At 29.3% G+C, this 21,032-nt stretch overlaps 1 protein-coding gene across 1 annotated transcript in view; it reads left to right on the forward strand.

Moving 5' to 3' along the window:
- Positions 1 to 5,889: 5,889 nt before the first annotated feature.
- The window catches only part of Balat (Beta-alanine transporter), a 923,597-nt gene continuing 908,454 nt past the window's right edge, over positions 5,890 to 21,032 (forward strand). The window contains exon 1 of the mRNA XM_075369712.1: positions 5,890 to 6,097. Within this exon, the coding sequence (XP_075225827.1) occupies positions 5,898 to 6,097 (200 nt within the window). The 5' untranslated portion in view covers positions 5,890 to 5,897. The remainder of the gene's footprint in view (positions 6,098 to 21,032) is intronic.

Genomic DNA, 21,032 nt, shown 5'->3' on the forward strand with positions numbered 1-21,032 from the left:
ATTTTTTGGTTTTTTTTTTGATATTTTTGGTCAAGTCGATTGCAATCAAAAGGGGAGGTGAACAATTAGATGTTATAACAGTCCTAAATCCAAAATTTCACATCCTACGGCTATTTTTGAGTTATTAGAGATACGTACGCACATGCTTACGTACACATACATACTTACGTACAGACGTTAGGCCGAAACTAGGCAAAATGGATTCAGGGATGGTCAAAATGGATATTTTCATTGAAAACTGTACACCGAAATTTTTCGCGATCACAATACTTCCTTTACTTCGTATAAGGAAGTAAAAACTTTGTTTCTGCTGTTTATTTTACTATTTTATTAAAATACAGATTGGTTATGTTTAGTGTGTACGATCCCATTAAGATTTTAGAATCTTATTTAAAAAGTTTTATAAACATTTTTGCATTAATAAAATAACTAATATTATACTGGTTATTTTTATTATCCGACTTACATGAAGAGCAGTAGCGTCTCTACCTTTTATTGGGAAGGTTTCTAGATTCGAATCCCTTCAGAACTGGCATTTTTCCTTCACCACACAATTTATTTATCGCAAAGTGATTATATTTAGGGTAAGCTTATTGTTTTTTTGTTGAAAGTCACGACTCGTACTGGTTGGTTGCATCTGCGCGCTGTGCACAATTTCATTTTTTCAGTTATTCGTGGTTATTGTTTCGTTTTATTGTTATTGTTATTCGTTAGTTGTTTCTACTCGTTCTTGTTTCGTTTCGGTGTTTTGTGTTTGTTCTTTATTAATTTTAACGTTATTGTGCATTTTTAACATTTCGTTGCATAGGTGGCTATTGCTATGGGTTGTTTGGAGTACGTAACAACCATGAGCTAACTTCGATTTTTTGTGTTTGGGTTTTTCACACTGTTAGCGGGCTTTTGTAGTGTGATTTGGGTGAGGGGTGATTTATTTTCAGTCTCTTCTGCGTTATTCGTAGTTATTTTACTATATTAATTGACTTTGGCTTAGTTATTATTTGTTTACATAAGTACAGCTGGTCTTTGTTCCCATTGACTTTGAAATTTTTCCTTGTTTCAATTCGAAATTTTGTAAGTTTTTGTATTATATCTGATCCTGGCGGGTCTAGGGTGTGACCCAGACTAAGGCGAAGAAATTCTCGCTTCCACTGGGAGACGGAGGTTAGGAAGGAGAGGACGGATGGTCTGGAGATATAGGGAAACAACATGTTCATGGTCAAATGTGAGCTTTGAATCTGTGAATCTGGACGTAGAATCGAGCCAATTGTTTGAGACTTATCGCATGAACCATATGAGGCGGGAGGAAAAATACATTGCGCACTCGCTACGGCGTCAGTGTTTGTCGGCTTATTCTTCGCTGACAGATAGTGCTGACTCTGATGATGATGTTAGTGAGAGTGATTTTTGCAAAAAGATGGGATGATGTGGTTTGGTCCCAGTGTTGATCGCCTTGGCAGGTCGGGATGTGGTTCGGGGCGTAAAACGTCCGTCAGCCAATTCGATGACTAAGCGGCTGTTGCGGTCTTCCCGCCCGCCTACAAGTGTCGAGAAGAAGAGTAGGGCAGATAGCCTGGGCTCATTAGCCTCCATGGAGGGGGCTGCAGGAGGTACGTTTGGTACGGAGAAATGTGACTCTCGGGACTCCAATGAGAAGTCGACCTTAGTTGGAATTGGGAACCAGATGGTAACTGATGTGGTGTCCGCTGAGTCTATGGGTAAAGGCGAGAAAAGGAAGAGAAGCCGAGTGATGAAGAGAGAGGACAACAGAACGAATTGATGACACTGTTAGAAGCACTGGAAAACATGAGTGAAAAGTTCCGCACAGCTATTGATAAAAATACCAAGCGGGAGTTAAAACAGCTTCAACTAGAAATTACCAAAGCTGGTTGACAAGATGACCAAATATAACATTGACCTGTCCCATAGGAAATTGCCAGGACAGTCCACAAACCCGGCCACGCAGAATGGTACGATGATGTTTCAGACGGTTTGCAATGTATGTGGTGTTGGACCTAAGACAGGTGTTGACGTGTCAGACAGGTAGGAGTTGACAAATTAAAGAAGAGATTGGATTAGGGAGTTAGTGATGAAAAGGTCCCTATACTGGTCATCACGCACTGGGCTGAGGATGTTTTTCGGATGGTGCGTGTGGTGGACGGCTTCTTTCCTGAGAAGTACGGTCGAGATGTGAACAGCTTCTTGACCTGTGTGTTGATGTCCAGAGAGCCAAGAGAAGGGTTTATGGCTGGCTGCTAGTGTCAGGAGGCTGGCAGACAGAAATGGGCTCAAGAGTGGGCAGCTACTGATCGATAGTCACGAGGCCAGGCGTGTGTTTAGTGACGATGAGATCGATGTAAAAGGTATATACAACATACACTATGGTTGTGGAGTCTAGCGACGTCCAAAATAAAAAAAAACTGTAGATTTTTGACTCTTTTTTTAACTGAAGTAATAAGCCCCCACTGAGAGCTTTTCAACGATGGTACTTATTTTCATTGGTTCCAGAGTTACAGCCAAATAAAACTTTAATTAATGAAATATTTGGGTTTTACAAGGGAAGGTACATCGGTTCGAATCTGACTTCATCTTGTTTTTTTTATTTTTTTCTTAATTAATTTAAATATATTTATTTATTAATAATTATTAATCTCAGATTGTAAAAAAAAATTACTGTAAATAATAATTCAATATCAATAAAAAAAAAAAAAGAAATAATATAAGACGTTATTAATGGAATAAAATTTTATGTACTTTTCATTTAAAAAAAAAAGAAGTGTATTTGAAATTTAGTAGGCGTACAAGGAAGTCATGTGGTGTTTACATCAGATATTTTTTTTATTCTTTTAAAGTTTATTTACAATTGGTTACATTTACATAAATGTTTAGTAAGTTAGAACGTATCATCAGTCACATGATAAGGACCCCTTAGAGAAAGTCCACAAAAATTACACATTAGTAGTCTCCCCCATAAAAAAGGATGGTGTGTTGGCTTGTTTGTTATATGTGCTCAAATTTTTATTTTAGCTGCTACTGGCGCATAGTTGACTAACGGTGGTATGCCGGGCGGCTTCGCGCAGCACACGAACGATTCATTCGTTCGAACGATTATTATTTCTTCATAGAACGATTTATCTAAAATTATATTTGTGTTTTGGGGATAAAAAAGGAAAACATTAGAGTTAAGAGCTGTGTTAAAAAGTTACAACTCAAGAAACAGCTAAAAATACTCAGGATTTTGAAGCTTTCATTGTAAAAGATTTTGTTGTTGATACGCTAAATTCATGAACGTTATTCAGTTACATTTGGCAAAAACATCTAACAAAATCAAGTGTAATGAAACATAAACTGTGCAAAATTTTCGTCTTTTTCTAGTATATATATATATATATATATATATTTATTTCAAGTTTTGGCTATTTTATGGAATTTAACAATTTTTGTGCAACTAAAAAGCACCTGATTTTCGTCTCAATTTAATTTTTTAATTTGTCGTACATTTATAATACCGACAAAATTATAAATTTAATTATAATATTTATAAATATAATACCGATATTTTATGTTACACTATAATTAAACATAATTATTTACTAATCCTGTTTGTATGTTTATGTTAATTTAATTATCTATTACATAAAAATTAGACGACTACGTATATTTCTTAATAGTATATTATAAATAAAAAGATAAAAAAAAAACATTTTTATGGATTCTAAAGTTGATTGATTCGGTAGGAATAGTTGCAGTTAAAGTACCTTTTGTTCTAAGAATATTGAATTGAATTTTTTTTCTTCTTATTACAATATTAACAAATAAAATTTATTTTATTTTCTTATTCCTTTCTTTTTCTGTTTAGCTTCAGGAACTACCGTAAGGAATTACTTCAGAGGATGAATGAGGATGATATGTATGAATGTACGTGTAGTATAGTCTTGAAGTCTCAGGTAGTTCATCCTGAGATGTGTGGTTAATTGAAATCCAATTACCAACGAAAACTGGTTTCCACGGTCTAGTATTCAAATCCGTATAAAAGTAACTGCCTTTACTAGGATTTGAACCTTAGAACTCTCGACTTCTAAGGTTCTATTTTGTTTATTCCTGGTAAATGATATGTTATTATATAAATTTTTAATAGATTTACCAATCACAAATTTGTTTATTTCATTAACTGACAAAAAATCATAATCTACATACCTTTTGTAATATTTCATAAATTTGGTTAAAATTTAACAATTTTTTTCATGTAGGTATTGAAAAAAATATTTTCAAAATGTAACTAATTAGTGAAGAATTCGTAAGAACGCCTTCTTTCATGTGATTTATTATTAAATTCAAAATGCTGTTAATCTTTTTTAAATTCGTTACATACTCATACTTTACTTCTGCAGTTTCTTTTATTGCTATGTAATACAGATTTTTTTACTAGAGCTATGATGCAAGAAGGAAAGTATGGTAATCAGTCAAAAAATGGAGTAGGGTTTTTTTAATTATTTTTCGACGTCTCATGATTCAGGAACCTCAAAAAAAACAAAAAAAGAGTTTGTTGAGAGTAATTTTCGGACGTAATTTACGTATATATGTGTGTTGAAAGCTTAATAACTTTTGACTGAATTACCTTTTAGAAATTCAGATAATATAGCTCAGCATGTAGAATCTGACCTATATTTATTCCAGATAAGGCATGACGTCAAATATAGGGAGGGGCATTGACTAAACGTTATATAAATATTAGCAGAAATTTAAAAGTACAAGTACAATAAGTTTTGACAATGGAGTGGTTCTGAAGTTCGTCAATAAACGATAAAAGAATAAAGCTAAACAGTACTCAACATAGATATGTTTATTATTTAACAGAATATAATTTTTAGAATCTCATTTTTAAAAAATTTTTAATGCTGGTGTATTAAAAATGTCAGTCCAATGACTGACTTTAATAGTTGACGTTATCTGCTGTAAATCAGGCTGCCTGCATGTATTTCTATCTGCTTTTTATGTTATATAAATTTTTATTTGCACTATTTAAAATTTACTTCTTGATCTTTGCTAAAAAACTTATTTTTAGTATCGCACTTTTTTTTTATCCATATTAAGCTATAATAGAATAAATAAAAGATAAATTTATGAACGAAAAATGTATATTAAATATTATACTACAATAATGTTCAAAACGAGTAGCTTTTTATGTTTAATTCCATTAATTATTTTTAATTTTAAAAATAAAAAAATGAAATTTTAAAAGTTCTGAAAATATAGCTATCCATCTAACATGCTAACAGATGAAAACTTTCGATAACCTGCGTATGTAATAATTTTTAATAACTTCATATCTAATGTAGTCTCGCAGGCAGTAGTGAATAAAAATAATAAAGAATTTTTTGTTAGAATTTTGAGTACTTATTACTAAAACTAAATTTTGACGGCTAATCTCTGTCGATATACTCGTTTCTTCAGAGTCCTTTCTAATGTATTCAAATAATAACCTAACTTAATATGAATTTTAGTGCGTTTTGTAAATAAATATTCCTAGATGTATTTCTATAACTAAATCTACTTAAACTGGAATACATAAACGTTTCTAACTTATTTCAGTTAAATATTGTTTATTTTATTTAATTTATGTTAAACTCTAATTTTGTTACTAATGATGTAATTAACAGAATCTATCATTTTTTACCTTCTCAGTTTTTTAAAGAAGGAATTTTTGTGCAGGTAATATATTTTTTAAATAAATAAAAATCGGTAAAGAAAAATTATTACCATTCTGAAGAATATGTGTGAACATTAGTTTAGAATAAGTGGTAGGGGTAAAGAGTTTGCGCAATAGATTACATACAAGAGCGCGGTTACTTCAGTGCTTTATATTATCCAGTAACAACGGTGCGCGCCGTGCCGGGAGCATGGACTTAGATGCTGTGCTGCCCGAAGTTGGTGAATTCGGACTTTACCAACAACTTTTACTCTACTTAGTACTTCTACCATGCGTATTACCATGTGGTTTTCATGCATACAACCAGTTATTCATGGCCGCAAGACCAGATCACTGGTGTCGGGTTCCGCATCTAGAAATATTAGAACCAGATATTGCAAGAAATCTCAGGTAATAAAATTAAAAATAAAAAAAAGAGTATTTTGTACATTATAATGTAATGTAAAATCCTTTTCCAATAAATAAATAAAAAATTAACTGACGTAAATCCCGAAATGAAAAAAAACTCAAATCGTAAAAGCACAATTTTTTAAATAATTCTTTTTTTTAATTATGCTTCGTGGTAATTTTTTTTAATTAACCTTAAGCAGCATTTTTAACATTAGAATGAATAAATTATTTATAATAAGTGAATTTACTTACTATATTTACAAAAATCAAAAGATTTCAACAAATTCCATCAAGACATCAGAATATACATTTTTTTTTTTTTAAATAATTAAACAATTTTATAATTTACAGCTTTAACTTTAAATTGACCGTTTTTTTTAAACAAATTATAGTAGTGACAATAAAAAAAATAATAAATAAAAATTAATTTGGAGAGAGGACTGTCATTTTTGTTAGATAAAAAACGTGCTTCAATTAGTTTTATGTTAAAAATTAAATTTCCTAACATTTGACACACACCAAAAAAAAATAAATAAATAAATTAAAAAAAATAATATATATATTTTTGATTTTATTAACACACTGGATCACTTAAGTCAATTTATATCAGGTTTCCTGCTGACTTTTTTCGTTGGCCTGATGTTTTGTAATTGCCAATATTTCTTTAGGTTATCGGATGTGATCTTTCTTAGTTCGTCCGAAACCCTTATATTTCGTGTTGTTTTTACTATAAAAAATATCATGTTTTTAGAATTTCGTTGATTTTTAGTTTATATTTGCGTCTTCAAAATTTAGTTAAATCTCTTTCTTTTATACATTTTTACGTAAAGAATTTTCCCGATTTATTTTATGTATATGATAAGCATTTCATAAGTATTTTCTGTCTTTTTGATATTTTTTTAACGCCAGATAGTATTTTGTAAAATAAAAAGTTTAACTATGTTCCTTTTTATTAATTTGTAGTAATAAATAATAAAAAAATTGTAATGAAGAAGCAGAGATCTCTCAAATGATTATTATCAGATATGAGATAATTAAAAAAATTTACTGTTGCAGATTTTCCAAAAAAATACTAACACCTACGACCTTGAAGGCTGTCCAATCGATATAACACAATTTTTTTTTGTCATAAAACATAAATTAATTTTAAAATAATTATTATTAAAATAAATTAAGGCCGACGTCCGTGGTTGAGTGGATACCGGTCTCGGCATTTCATGCGAAGGTCTCGGGTTTGAATCCCGGTTAGACATAACAGCTTTTCATATGCTACCAGTTTCCACCGGGCTAATGATCTTAGTTGTTGATGCCTGGTCTTTCATAGAAAAAAATAAATTCAGCTTTTTTATGCATCGTCAATAATTTTAACCATTTGTTGTTTTATATGTATATATATATATAAAACTTTTTTAAAGAGTTTTTATAATCTTTTCTAATCATAAATAACTGTTCCAAGGTTATTATTTTATTCTGGAATTTACTTTCATCTTTCCCCATTTAAAATAATTATTATTTTTACGTATCAATTATTTTTTTTATCAAACTCCTTTTGCTTATCATTTTAAAATTTTGTGGAACAGCTCGGGTCAAGTCTACTTAACCTTGATATTTTCAAACAGATTTTTATGCTATTTATTTTGTTATAACCTTAAGATCACATATTTAACCTTTATTAACGTGGACGATATTATGTATAATTAAACACTGATCTAAATAATACATTAAAAAAAAAAATACTATAATTTAAATGCTAAATGTAACCAATAAATGATGTTTTTGTACTTACGAACTTATTATTATTATTGTAAATTACATACACAAAATATAAATCTTTATTTTAGGTAAATTAATCGTTAAATTAAATGTTTAATTTATTATATTTAACTAATTTAAAATGTTATATTTTACGATAGATAACTGAGATAATAAAAAAAAATTGTTGTAATATTTTTATTAAAATTTTCTTTAGTTTGAGATTAATTTAGTTCATAGTTTTCTATTTACTTTACCAAGATATATAAATGTGACTATTATTTAATTTACATTTAATATAAGTAGGTAGAAGAAAACTTTCATAAACGGTTTTGAACACATATATAATTAGATGAACTACGTATATATATATATATATATTTTTTTTTTTTGTTGATATAATTATACAGTTTATTATTAAATATACATTATTATTATCATCACTGTTTTTGTAAGTCAGTAAGTTTTGTTGCTAGATATTATTTACCTGTTAATAGTAATTAATTATTTATCTTTTTTAAATTAATTTATTTTATACTATAATTTATTCATTGAAAGGAAATACGAGAAACATTTTTATTTTATTTAACAAAAAAGAGATGAAGTAGGAAGGGAAATTTTATGCAAAGAAAATAAGAGTTTCTTTCATTAAGGCTAAGTTTAAGTTATAAAAGATTTTTATTAAGAGGATTTAATAGTAAATAAAATAAAGAATAATTTTAATTTTTTTAATCGAGTTAAGAATATAATTTTCTATTGAAATGAATAGATTAGCTTAACTATATTATTTTGGCTTTTTTAATTCATATAACAATTATTTCCATTTTTCATTTCTCATTTTACCGTTTCGTAGTTTATATGAAACATCATTTAAATAATTATATCAACTTAGTTGTGGAAATTGAAAGTTGTGGAGGAGAAAAAACCTTGCAATCATTGAAATTTCTACGTATTTCTAATCATTTATTTATTAATATTCTTATTACTGTCATTAATTATTAACAATGTATCTATTATATATTGTTTATTTATTATTTATGCAATTATAAACAATCTCGATTAATCGATGGTAATAAATAAATTTTTACTATAATTTCAGTTTTATTTGCTTTGAGTTTTATGTTTTTCATTATTGTGTATGACGTTTTTTTTTGTTACTTATTGGAACTAATTAAATTTTTACGTTGTTAAATAGTAATAAAAAAATAATTCCTTTTTAATCTTTAAATTACTTAGAAACGTCTACTATATAAATTTATTACATTATATTTATTTGAAAGAATAAATAAATTCTTAGGCATTTAAAAAAATATTTAATTTTTTTTTAAATTAGTTATTAAAAAGCCTGAATCGTTTAACGATCAAATTGAAAATCATTTGTAAATTATTTAAAAATCTCAGGTTTGATTATTTTGCCCTAATCTTTGTGCATTTTAGGGAATAAAAAGTGTTTAAGATTTTTAATTCACCATATCTGATATCGAAACTTGGAAAATGAGAGACGGAAAAAGAAAGTGTAACAGTTTCACGAATGTTATGTTTAGAAATTACTTCAGGCTTTTTCTCTTATGGATTTTTTCCTCGCAGTCTTTAATTTACAATTGGTTCCAATTTACTGAGACCGAAAGTAAATTTGAATACAAAAAAAAAAATTACTTGCAGAGAGGGGTTTCAATTGAAATCCCTCAAAGAACTATATAGTCGTATGTACACATATATACACATATGCGTATATGTATGTATATGCATATATATCTAATAGAGTATACATAGATGTATAACAAACATTATTAGGTATATACAAACATGAGTCTAAGGAACATTGATTAAGTTTAGAACATAAAAAGCAAAGAAAACACCTAAAATAATCTTATCATTCACACAACTAATGAAACAAAGAAGCAGTGAAACAAATCAAAGAAGTTAGTGGCGGAACGAAATGAAAAATGTTGAGATGCTCAACATCCAAGTGTAGCTTATTCACCTCAAATCTCGGCGAACTTACAGTTCTAATATATTCAGTCGCTTTAGGCGTCTAAATATTTTATATTACCGAAACATTTTATAACTTAACCGAGTTGCCTTATCTCCTGTCAAATGGTTGGCAATCCCAGATAATGGTGTATTTCAGTGTTTTTCGCAAACTACTGCGTTTCTGATATATATTCCAATAGTTTTTTTTCTGGAATTGGTGTACGATTTCGATGTTATTCTCACTTGTCCTCATGGTTGGATTCCGTACGTCCAAATCGATTCAGGACCGCAGAGTACAGCAGCTGCTTGTTAGTTAATGATAGGTGCGTCCGCCTGCCTAACAACCAGTTCATCTCCCTAACTTAATGTTAAATTGCGTCCTTTTCTCGCTGATATGAATCCTCCACGTCAGACGGTATCGCACGCTGTTAGCATGTGGGATGAAAACGTCATTAACTTGAACTCAATTTATTTACAATAAACTAATTTATGATAATATTTTTGTGAATAGTTGTATTAATAATATTAAATTACTATTTCATTGTTGATAAATAACAATTTTTTTTTTTTTTGGGGGGTTTAATGCTAACTTATATCACATACTGACTTTGGCTATATTGTATGATAAGATAATTTATCTATTTATAAATTGTGGGTTTTTCAAAAAGCATAACGAAATCAAGCTATTAATATATTATTTTAATTTTGGGCATTGAAAAATCTTATGAGATCATATACTTAAATTTTAAAAAAATACATAAAAAAGTAAAATTAATTAAAAATCTTAAAATAAGAGGTGAAATATAAAAGGGCTGTTTTGTTTCAAATACTGTATAGAGATTTCCATTATAATTAATATTTCTTTAAACAAAAATAACATTACTTTGTCCAATTACTAAATTGTGTTCTCTTTTAGAATCTATGCGTATTTTAAGTAATTTTTCTACTCTATCTTCAATTTAAAAAAAAAAAATTCCATTCTTAAATTTAAATCTAAGTTAAAACTATATATAAAGTTAACTATATATAACTGTAACCTGGTATACATAAATAAATAAATAACAGTTACAGTGTAGCAACACAGTGACATGAGTCAATAGTACTCTGCAGAGTTTCCAAGACATTTATGCGCAGTCTAGCTTGTATAAAGGTTCTGGTTAATGTGTTTTGAACAGACTTAGGCCGACCACTCCTGAGATATGTGGTTAATTGAAATTCAAACAAAGATATATACTTATATATAAATCATACAACGAAGCAATATATAATAAAAGATGTCAAAATATATGTAAATAAATTATTACGACCTTGTTTTTTGATATCTTGTGGTATTTAAAAAAAAATTAAAAAAATATACATTCAAATTTAGCAGTAGTTCGACGAAAAACATGCTTTTAATTAATTTAAAAATTTCCAGTCTTATCTTTTAATTTTTTTTTTCTTTCTTTTGTTTTCTTGCTCAAATAAAAAATCAGTACATTAGTTAATATAAAATTATATTCCAAAATATTTCTATCCATAAAAAATACTATATAAAAGTAAATACTCCTACAATTTTTTTAAACCTTTTTTAATTATCCGTAAATAGACGGCAATTATTGTTAGTAGAAAAGGTAAACATATTAAACTAAATATTAAATAGGCCTACGATTCTTCTGACTTAATAAAAACTAGTATAAAACTGATGTAAAGAAATACAAAATATTAGCAATGAAACAAAACAATATTATTTACAATACTACACATAAGAAAAAAACTTTCATAAAAAATTGCTGATACGCCATAAGAATAGAAATTACATGACAAAGAGATTTCTTTGTGAAACGAATTGTGACATAATTTAATAAAATATAAATAAATAAAAAAGTTTGTTAGAAAACTTTTATGATAAAAAGTTACAAATTTTTAAATATAAATTTTTTCAAGTGAAAAAAAATAAATTGAAAAAGAATCTACCTAAAATACATGGCTTATAACACCCTACAACTTGTACTTTAATCTGAAGAAATAATCGAAAAAAAAAGTATGAATCAGTTATTTTATATCTCCATCTTTAGTAATTATGAAAAAAATTTCCTGAACCAAAATATAATAGGACCACGCATTTTTATTTTAATGAAAATAACTAAATAAAATTTATAAGATTACGAGACTTATATTCATAAATTTTTTATTTTACAAGTAGAAAAATATATTTTATTTCAAAACTAAATTATCGATACTTGTGAAAATATTCAAATAGCATTAATCACTATTTTATTGATTAATGTAGAATTATAAAACAATTTGTATCATATATTTTAGGTAAAATGTATGAAAAAATATATTTTCAAATTATTTTAGTATAATGTATGAAAATATGTACATACATATATTAAATACAGGCAGCACTTTAAATATTTTATCATATAAACTCTAGGAGATGCAAGAAAAGCGTAGATACATTTATTATAGCCGAGTAATCCTTGATACTGAGACTCTTACTAGAAATCAACATCTAGGCCAGGCTCCCCGAAAGAGCTACCAGACATCACCCTGTCTATTGGTGGTCCTCCGATATTGCGGATCAATGCAGGGTTCTGCAATCCTTGAAGAGGCGCGTGCAGAGGCTCAGAACGAGAACATACGGAGCTGATTGAGACCTGAAGACGGCTATTACACAATACTGAGCAGCAATAAAACAGTTAAACTTCATGAATAAGAATGCAAAAAGACAGAAGTGGAGGGAGCTATGCAGTGAACTAGATGCTAATCTCTAGGGACGGGCGTACCAGGTAGTCATGAAGAGACTGGGAAGACGGTTGCCTGTCCTTAATAAGATCGAAGCTACACGACACATGGAAGCGCTTTTCCCGCTGGTTGATACGGGCATCACGGAGCTAACTGCAGCTGGCACACCAGTGCCAGCTGCAGTCATAAAAGGTCTGATGTCCGTCATCCCGTAGGAGATGAAAGATATTGCGAGCTATGGGGTCCAGCACTGCTTTTTTCCTGCTTGCTGGAAAGCGTCAAGAACTGTTTACTTGCCCAAACAACAGTCAGATCCAGGGGTTCTCGAATATCGCCCTATAAGTCTTATTAATAATACGGGCAAAAACGTGGAGAAGCGTCATCGCTAATAGACTAATTGCGGAGCAATTAGTCTATTAAAACAACAACCTCCTCCATGAGAATCAGTTTGACTTCAGGCGGGGGCGGTCAACTATTAACGCCTTCAATAAAGTCGTTTCATGGGCTGCTGGGATAATGGCTGGGACTTGGAGAACCAGGCGTATCACACTAATGATATTCCTGGATATAAGGAACCCCTTCTGTTCGGTACCTTGACCAGCTATATTGAGGGCACTTCAAAGGATGAATATAAGTGAGTACACAGTGACGCAAGTAGCCAGCTATCTATCCGAGAACCGGACTGAAATTAATACGATGGATGGTGTGGTAAGTCACCAGATCTTCAGTGGAGTCACACATCGGTCTGTACTCGGACCCCTACTTTGAAACATTTTCTATGATAAAATTTTCCGATTTCAATTTCCGCCGGGATGAATGTCGTAGGACACGCGGACGACATCTTGCTGCTAGTGGAGATCGCTCTCATGGCGAATTAGATTACCACACAACGCAACTCATGTCGGGACATAGTGCGTTTGAACAATACCTGCATAGGTTTGGCAGGAGAGATTCACCCACATCTGCTGTTATTGCCATGCGGTTGAGGATGCCGAACACACTATTTTCGTGTGCAGGCGATGGGAGCAACATCGTATAAATGTAGGACTGATTCATACCCGACCGGAGCAGCTCTCGGAGTGGCTCTTGGCTATGTCCGGGAACTGGCATAATTTTGCAATTTTTGTAAGAGCAGTCCTCAGAATAAAAGAAGATGATGCAAGACGACTGGGATATTGAGGGTTTTAGTTTATAGCAGGGCAGGGCAGGACAGCCTCGTTCCTGAGAGCTCACGTGCCCTGGTGTGTGGGTTCTCGTGATGGAGCGGGGACTCCTGGTGTCCATTAGGTGTGGATTAATGAAAAGACCGAGACCCGACCGGCGGTGTAGGTTCTCGGATATGCTTTGGCTCCTGCGCCGTCAGTTTGAGGATGGCAAAAGGAAAGACCGAGACCCGGTCTGCGGCGGGAGGGGGGCTGGGAACGGCATAGCCGGGCCTGGTTTCTTCCGTCGGAGACTAGAGGCAGGCAATTAAAAAATCCGGAACCGGAGCGGCTGACCTGCTGTGTCGGGTTGATAACCGGTGAATGGGGAGTATAGCCTTCTTAAATAGCCTTCTTAAAATCCAAAAAAAAAATGGATTTTGGACTTTTTCTTAACTTCAGTTATAAGGCTTCATTGAGAGATTTTCAACGATATATCATAAAAGATATTTATTTTCATTGGTTACAGAGTTATAGCCTAAGTTATAGATATGGCGAAAAAACAATTTAGGTTTTTTTTTCAGAGGCATTTTAGAGAAATCTTTATTAAAATAAATTTTATACCTAATGTTTATATAATGTTACTCCTTTGTTTATATAATTAATTTATATAAATCATACAAAAAATGTTTTTCAAAAAATCAACCCCCACCTCTTAAAACTGAAATATAATTTTTTATTTCTTTTGCTCTATCTTCTTTCGGTGTCAATATTTTTCAAAATTTTTTTTAAAGTTCATTAGTTCATACGTAGAAGTATATCAAGATATGAAAACAATCTTTTTAAAATTATAAACCTTGAACTTAATATACATTTAAGTATTTTAAAAATCTTCTCTGTCTTATTTTAGCTATTCCTGAAGAAGTTATTAGATTTATAGAAAACTTTACTAAAGAAAATTTGTTAAACTTAACTTATATATTTATATTTTTAGAAAAATGTTTCTAAAAATTTATTTCCCACATTTAAAAAAATGTAAATTCTGTTTTTTGTTATCAACTGCTTTAATTTTTATTATTAATAACCGGGAATGTCATGCAACACTTTGCCATTTTTTTGTGTTATTATTACTTATTTGGTAATTGTAATTTACATAAATACTAAAACCTTTCAAATCATTCAGTTTATCGTCGAAACTAAAACACTACTCAGTATAAATATGAAATAGGATAACATATTGATACGGTTATAACAGCACTGCTGGGTGGGGATATAATACTAATTAATTGCTGAAAGCAATGGCAACACAAAAAAATCTTCTGTTAATATTCCAGACTATTCATTTATTTTTTGCTATATTATTATTATTTTCTTATAAAAAAGAACCTTAGGCCGATTTTACATTTACTTTGTAGAAAAAAAGAAATATTAAATAAACAAAGTAAAGATGATTTTTTGCATGTATGCTGCTGATATCTATGATGAATTAATTTTTTTTTTATAAAAGACCTAATATATGCTATTTCATTTTGTTTTCTGTACGTTTTTATATATTTCAAATTATACGGTTAGTCTTTAATATCCTATATTTAATATCAACGGTATATCCTATATTAAAAAAATTGAAATTAAAGAAAGCAGCAAAATGAAATTAAAGAAATAGCTAGTAGGAATATATAAAAAAGTAATTTATTTTTATTTACACTTTATTTATTATGTTTGTGGATAAGCGTACGAATATATTCTGAAGGATAGATACACAATATAAGATTAATGATGTACATATATATATATATATATATATATTATATATATATATATATATATATATATATAATATATATATATATATATATATATATAAATATGAAACTGAACAATTAAAAACACTGAAGTGCTTACGCTCGAACAGAACTGCATTTGTTGATATGGCTGGCGATCGAGTTAAACCGAGTATCCTAATCGATCGCTGATAAATATGGGTTATCGTTGAAAATTTAACGTACTGCTTTTAGCTTAGTTACGGTTTACTTTTTTGTTCAACGAAATTGCCGGATACTTATTTCTTTAGGAACGTAACCAATGAAACTTATCCATCTATTGATGGATAAAATTATTTATCCATCAATAAATTTAGAAATTATTTTATATTTATATTTGTAAGTTGCACCAGATTAAGGACAAAAAAATCATTTTCTTGGAAATTTACTAATTCAACTGAGAAAAAATGTAAAATATCATGAAAACTGCTATATCGGAGGTATTAAATGTGTTTTATTCCTACAGATTTCAATGTTCAGCGAACATTTTAACAATGTGAGAAATTTGTGATTATCTCATGTGATATCTGTAATTCTTTAGAGATACCAAAATGTTGCAGATAAAATCATGCATATCATTTTAAAATATATTACAATCACTTTTCCTGAGCATTACTATTTTTATAATTATAATTCGATTTAATTAAATTATCACTTACAATTTATTTAAAAATAGAGTATCCACTTACCAAAAATTGTGAGGATTTACTTTTTATTCCTCCATCATCAGGGATTACTGATTAATTATGAATTTTATAGTTATGCATATAATTTTTTTATAAATAGGAATTAAAATGAAAATAAATTTTAAAATTATTATGTTCATAACAGTTGATTGTCAATAGGTAACATAAGTCAACTTAAAAGAAAAACGTCGTCAGTAATATGTTTACAACTGTTATCAAAAGAAAATTAAACCTGCCACAAATCATTACCAAATAATTATTTTATTAATTTTCTTATTAATAAAATTTTTTATATCGAAATTTTATTAATTTTTTTACCTCCGGGACCACCGTTAAATACCTAACAGTATTTTAACGGTACTTAACGGTAGAAGATGAGATGAATGATTTGTAGCGTGTGTGAATTCCATGCCTGACCGGGATTCAAACCCGGAACCTGCGGATGAAAGGCCGAAACGTTACCATCGGATCTTGGTTAAACATTTTTGTAACTTTTTTTAATAAATTTTTGGATGACGTGCACACTTTTCAAATTAAATAACTGTCTTTAGTGGTTGTTATATTTACTGTACAATTAATTTTATTGAATAATAATTTTCGTCAAGAAAATTTTTAAATTCGATTCACCATGATAACGAAAATATATTAACTTCAATTATTTATGAAAAGGTCTCGATCTCATATCTGATTAAGAAAAGACAAATTATGAAGGCAGAAAAAAAATTTCAGACACCAGTTATAAATCTGATAAGCTTCTATAGCATATTTTATATTTATATTCTACGGAATTTTATCTATAGTTAGCATTATCCTCCGAAGAAAAACCGTACACATCTGTAAATTGAAGACTATACTTTCCCGTCTAACGCTGTAGCTCTAGAACCACATTTTTGTTGTTCTCCCCCAAAAATTGCTGTTGTAGTCGTCTGCTATATTGTGACATCACAGGTGACCGGTAGAATTGAATATTTAAACTGTAAATAAGTAACTGGGTCTGGCTGGGTCTCGAACTCAATAGCTCGGTTGACTCAAAACCTGGTGCGTTAAGCCGTCGCTGCTAGTACCGTCACACCTACACGAATTAAATACGGTATGTGCGCGCACTTTAATTACTTAGAATAATTAAATTAAATAAACCAAAGAATATTATATTTAAAAAAAATGATAAATATTTTAAATTGCGTGTGTATGTGTTTGTAAGCCATGCATCAGAAACAACTCACAGTTGTAGGACTTACCCGGAACGCGGCTTTAGCTGCGAGATAGTAAAGTTCTACAACTGTGTAGTCAGTTTTCTTTTACTTTGAGAATGACAAAGGTCTTGCGATTACAGTGACGTCGGCTCGTTACGTAGCCGTGCTTGAAACCTTTGTTGTGGAACAACAAAAGAGATTCCCATCGATTCTTAACACAGCCTGGTTTCAACAAGACGGAGCAACGTCACATGCTGCACGAATATCGATGGCAGCTGTACGCCGATTGTTTGGACAACGTGTCATTTCACGAAATGCTGACATTAGATGGCCTCCCAGATCGCCTGATCTCTCACCTTGCGATTACTTTTTGTGGGGTCACCTTAAAAGCAAAGTGTTCCACAGGAGACTTGCTACAACGGAAGAACTGAAGGCAAAGAAGCAATTGCGGAAATTCCAATTGAGATGTTACGTCAAACCATGAACAATTTAACGAAGAGACTTCGTGAGTGTTTACGTAGAAGAGGAGGTCACCTGCAAGATGTCATCTTTAAAAAATTAATCATTTGTACAATTACAAATGTACAAAATTCATTTTCTAAAAAAAGTTTTCAATGTTATTTAATTTTTTAAATTTCCCATTTCTTTGAATCACCCTGTACAAACAGTTCTTAACAAAACGACAATTCATGCACAAACGATATACAATTCTTGACATCGACATTATTTTGTCTTAAGTATTATTTGTTACAAAGATAAAAATATGCAAAGAATACTTTTATTATTCTATGATGTTTCTTCTGCTGTTAGCTTTATTTTTGGAAAAAATAACTTTATAAAAATAAGTGTTGTATATCAAGATTTACGCTTTGTAATATATACATAAAAATATTTTCTTATTCCAACGAACATCAACACATAGTTAAAAATGCGACATGTTTTTTATTTTCCTAATACACTTTTACCAGTATTATTGTTAATGTAGAAGAGACATGCTACGTAATTTTACTTTGTTTATTGATCATTAACTAAAATTCAAACAAAGTTTTTGTACTGATTATTTTCATTTACAATGCAATTTAACTGCATAATTTTTTGTTAAACTTTAGATAAATTTTCTGTTACCGGTGTTTTTTAAATTCTGATAAACTTTGCACCAAAAATAAGGTCACAGATCCACATACACAAATTAATTTCGACTAGTTAATTAAAATTTTGTCTGAATTTTAATTTTTCTTAAATTAATATATTTATTAACAAAAACATAGTACCACAAAAATTACCTATTAATAAAGGAAGTGACTGATCTTAGGAAATGTAACACTGATTTACATGGTTTCTACAAGTGGCGTATAACCAAATTTACTTGCACTCAACTGATTTGAAAAGTTATATCAGTTTAAAACAAAATTACTGGAAAAAATTAAAAACAAAGATAAGTCAAAATGTTATGCTTTTTATTAGTCTATCTTCTTAATCTATTCTTTAATAAAACGTGAATTTTTGAGGATTCGTAGTTGTTTTGTTCTTGTCCGTTAAGTTATTGTTATGATATATCCTAAGAAAACAATATCAGGGTTAATCGGAGCTTAATGATATAAAGTACCCAGAAGTCATGTCTGAAAAAAATTAAATACTAATGGCACTGTTAGATATTAAGCTATCGATTATAAATGCGGAAACGTAAAGTGTATAAACTTCTGCGATACGGAACTTAACACACTTTATATGTACGAATTTTTAAAGTAGTAATTTTTAAACCATATTTATTTCTAACTACTTATATTTTATTTTCCAAAACTAGTGAATTTAGGTGTAATATAAAATGAATAATTTTTTTTTTAAATGGGCAGGTAGAATTGTATTTTTCTTAATTTTAACTCAATCTGAGTACAATTTTTTCAGCTTTGTCAGTGATATCTATTCACCTTCAATATATATATTATTCAGTATTAAAAAATTGGAAAAAATTACTATAATATTATAATAATATTTTATAACAGTTTTATACCCTACATCGGATATTTAGTAAAATAAGATCATTTTACCTAATTCTACCAACATACAAGCATTATAATATTATTTATTATTTTATTTCTTAAGCAGTAAATTAAATTTTAAAAAACCAAATAAAGGAAAATTTTTTGTACCAAAATATTTACGTTCTATCACAAAATTACACAGTTGTAAGGGGGATTGACTCCAGTAGTTTCTGTAGAAAATAAATAAATATATATTTTTTAAATTACAGTTAACTTTAAACAGGACGAAACGTTATGAATTGATTGATTGACTGCGTATATACAAAGTTTTTACAAAATTCATTTAGTTTTTGGCCTTCAAATATGATAAAAGTCCGAGATAAAAAACATAACAGAATTAAATGATACATTTTGGATTCAAGACGTCAAGATCTCCAAAACATTAAGAGACATTGAATTTTACTGAAGAATTATTATGATTTCTTCTGCAGAGTATATTGAATCACATGATTATATTGAACTGACTGATTATAACTTCTGATTAGAACTGACTATTGATTATAACTTCTGATTTTATATTGAATCACATCTGGTTAATAACGAAAACACACATCTGGCTAACGAAAACTACAGACTGGATTTAAGAATTACAAAAAAATATGGGGGAAGATTTTTATAAGTTAAGTATGTTGAAATTTCTATAAAAAGTTACACATGCAGATGTACTTTTTGCCAAAAAAATTTAAATTCTAAGGCTAACTAAAATGAAAAATTATATATAGGTTTTGGATTATTGAAATAAAAATCTGAAATCAAAAGTAAAAATTATGTGAGCATTGTATTATAAAAACAAAATAATAATAATAAAAATAAATAATGATTAGCTACGCGTTTATAAACTGGGATAAAAGTCTATTTATAGAAATATATTTGGGTGTGTTCGCTCGGTCATGTATGTATGTATAAAAATGAGTTTAAGCGCATGTATTTCTATTTCTATATTTCCAATTTCCTACAGGTAGATAATATTGAGTTAGAATAATATTGTATTTCCACGTATATTATTGTATATGATTAGCCTTAAGAAAGAAATGCTCAATAAAAACAAAAATATCTCCATATATACTATAACTAAGCATACATTTATTTTACATTTCACACATTTAATTATATGTTTATTTTAAGACAATCAATCAATACACATGATAAATGTAATGGTTTACAAAAGGGAAAATTAAAAAAAAAATTTTAATCTTTTAAAATTCCGTTTAAAATAATTAGAGACATCTAAAGCTTCTAAAAATTTGATTTTTAAATAATCTTCTTTAATAATAAATGAAAATTTATAACATATGTATAAATATTGAGTTATTTACTTATCTACCCAAAGTTTCTTTCATTTTGACTCATACGTATGTATGATAAGTTATATGACTTAAATAATGAACCGGCTACGTTAAATTCTACTTCTCAGAAATGGAAATGAAAAGGAAAGACGTTTTGTGATGTAAGATTTACAATTTTTTAACTCTTACAATTTTATTGTGTGTATTCTTTGACAATATATGAGACTTGGGTTTTTTTTATCTTAGGATTGGTATAATATGAATTCAAGAAATGTAATAAAGTAATTTTTTTTGTAGAAGTATAAAACTT

Source organism: Lycorma delicatula, chromosome 6 (assembly GCF_047948215.1).
Source record: "Lycorma delicatula isolate Av1 chromosome 6, ASM4794821v1, whole genome shotgun sequence".
NCBI lineage: Eukaryota > Metazoa > Arthropoda > Insecta > Hemiptera > Fulgoridae > Lycorma > Lycorma delicatula.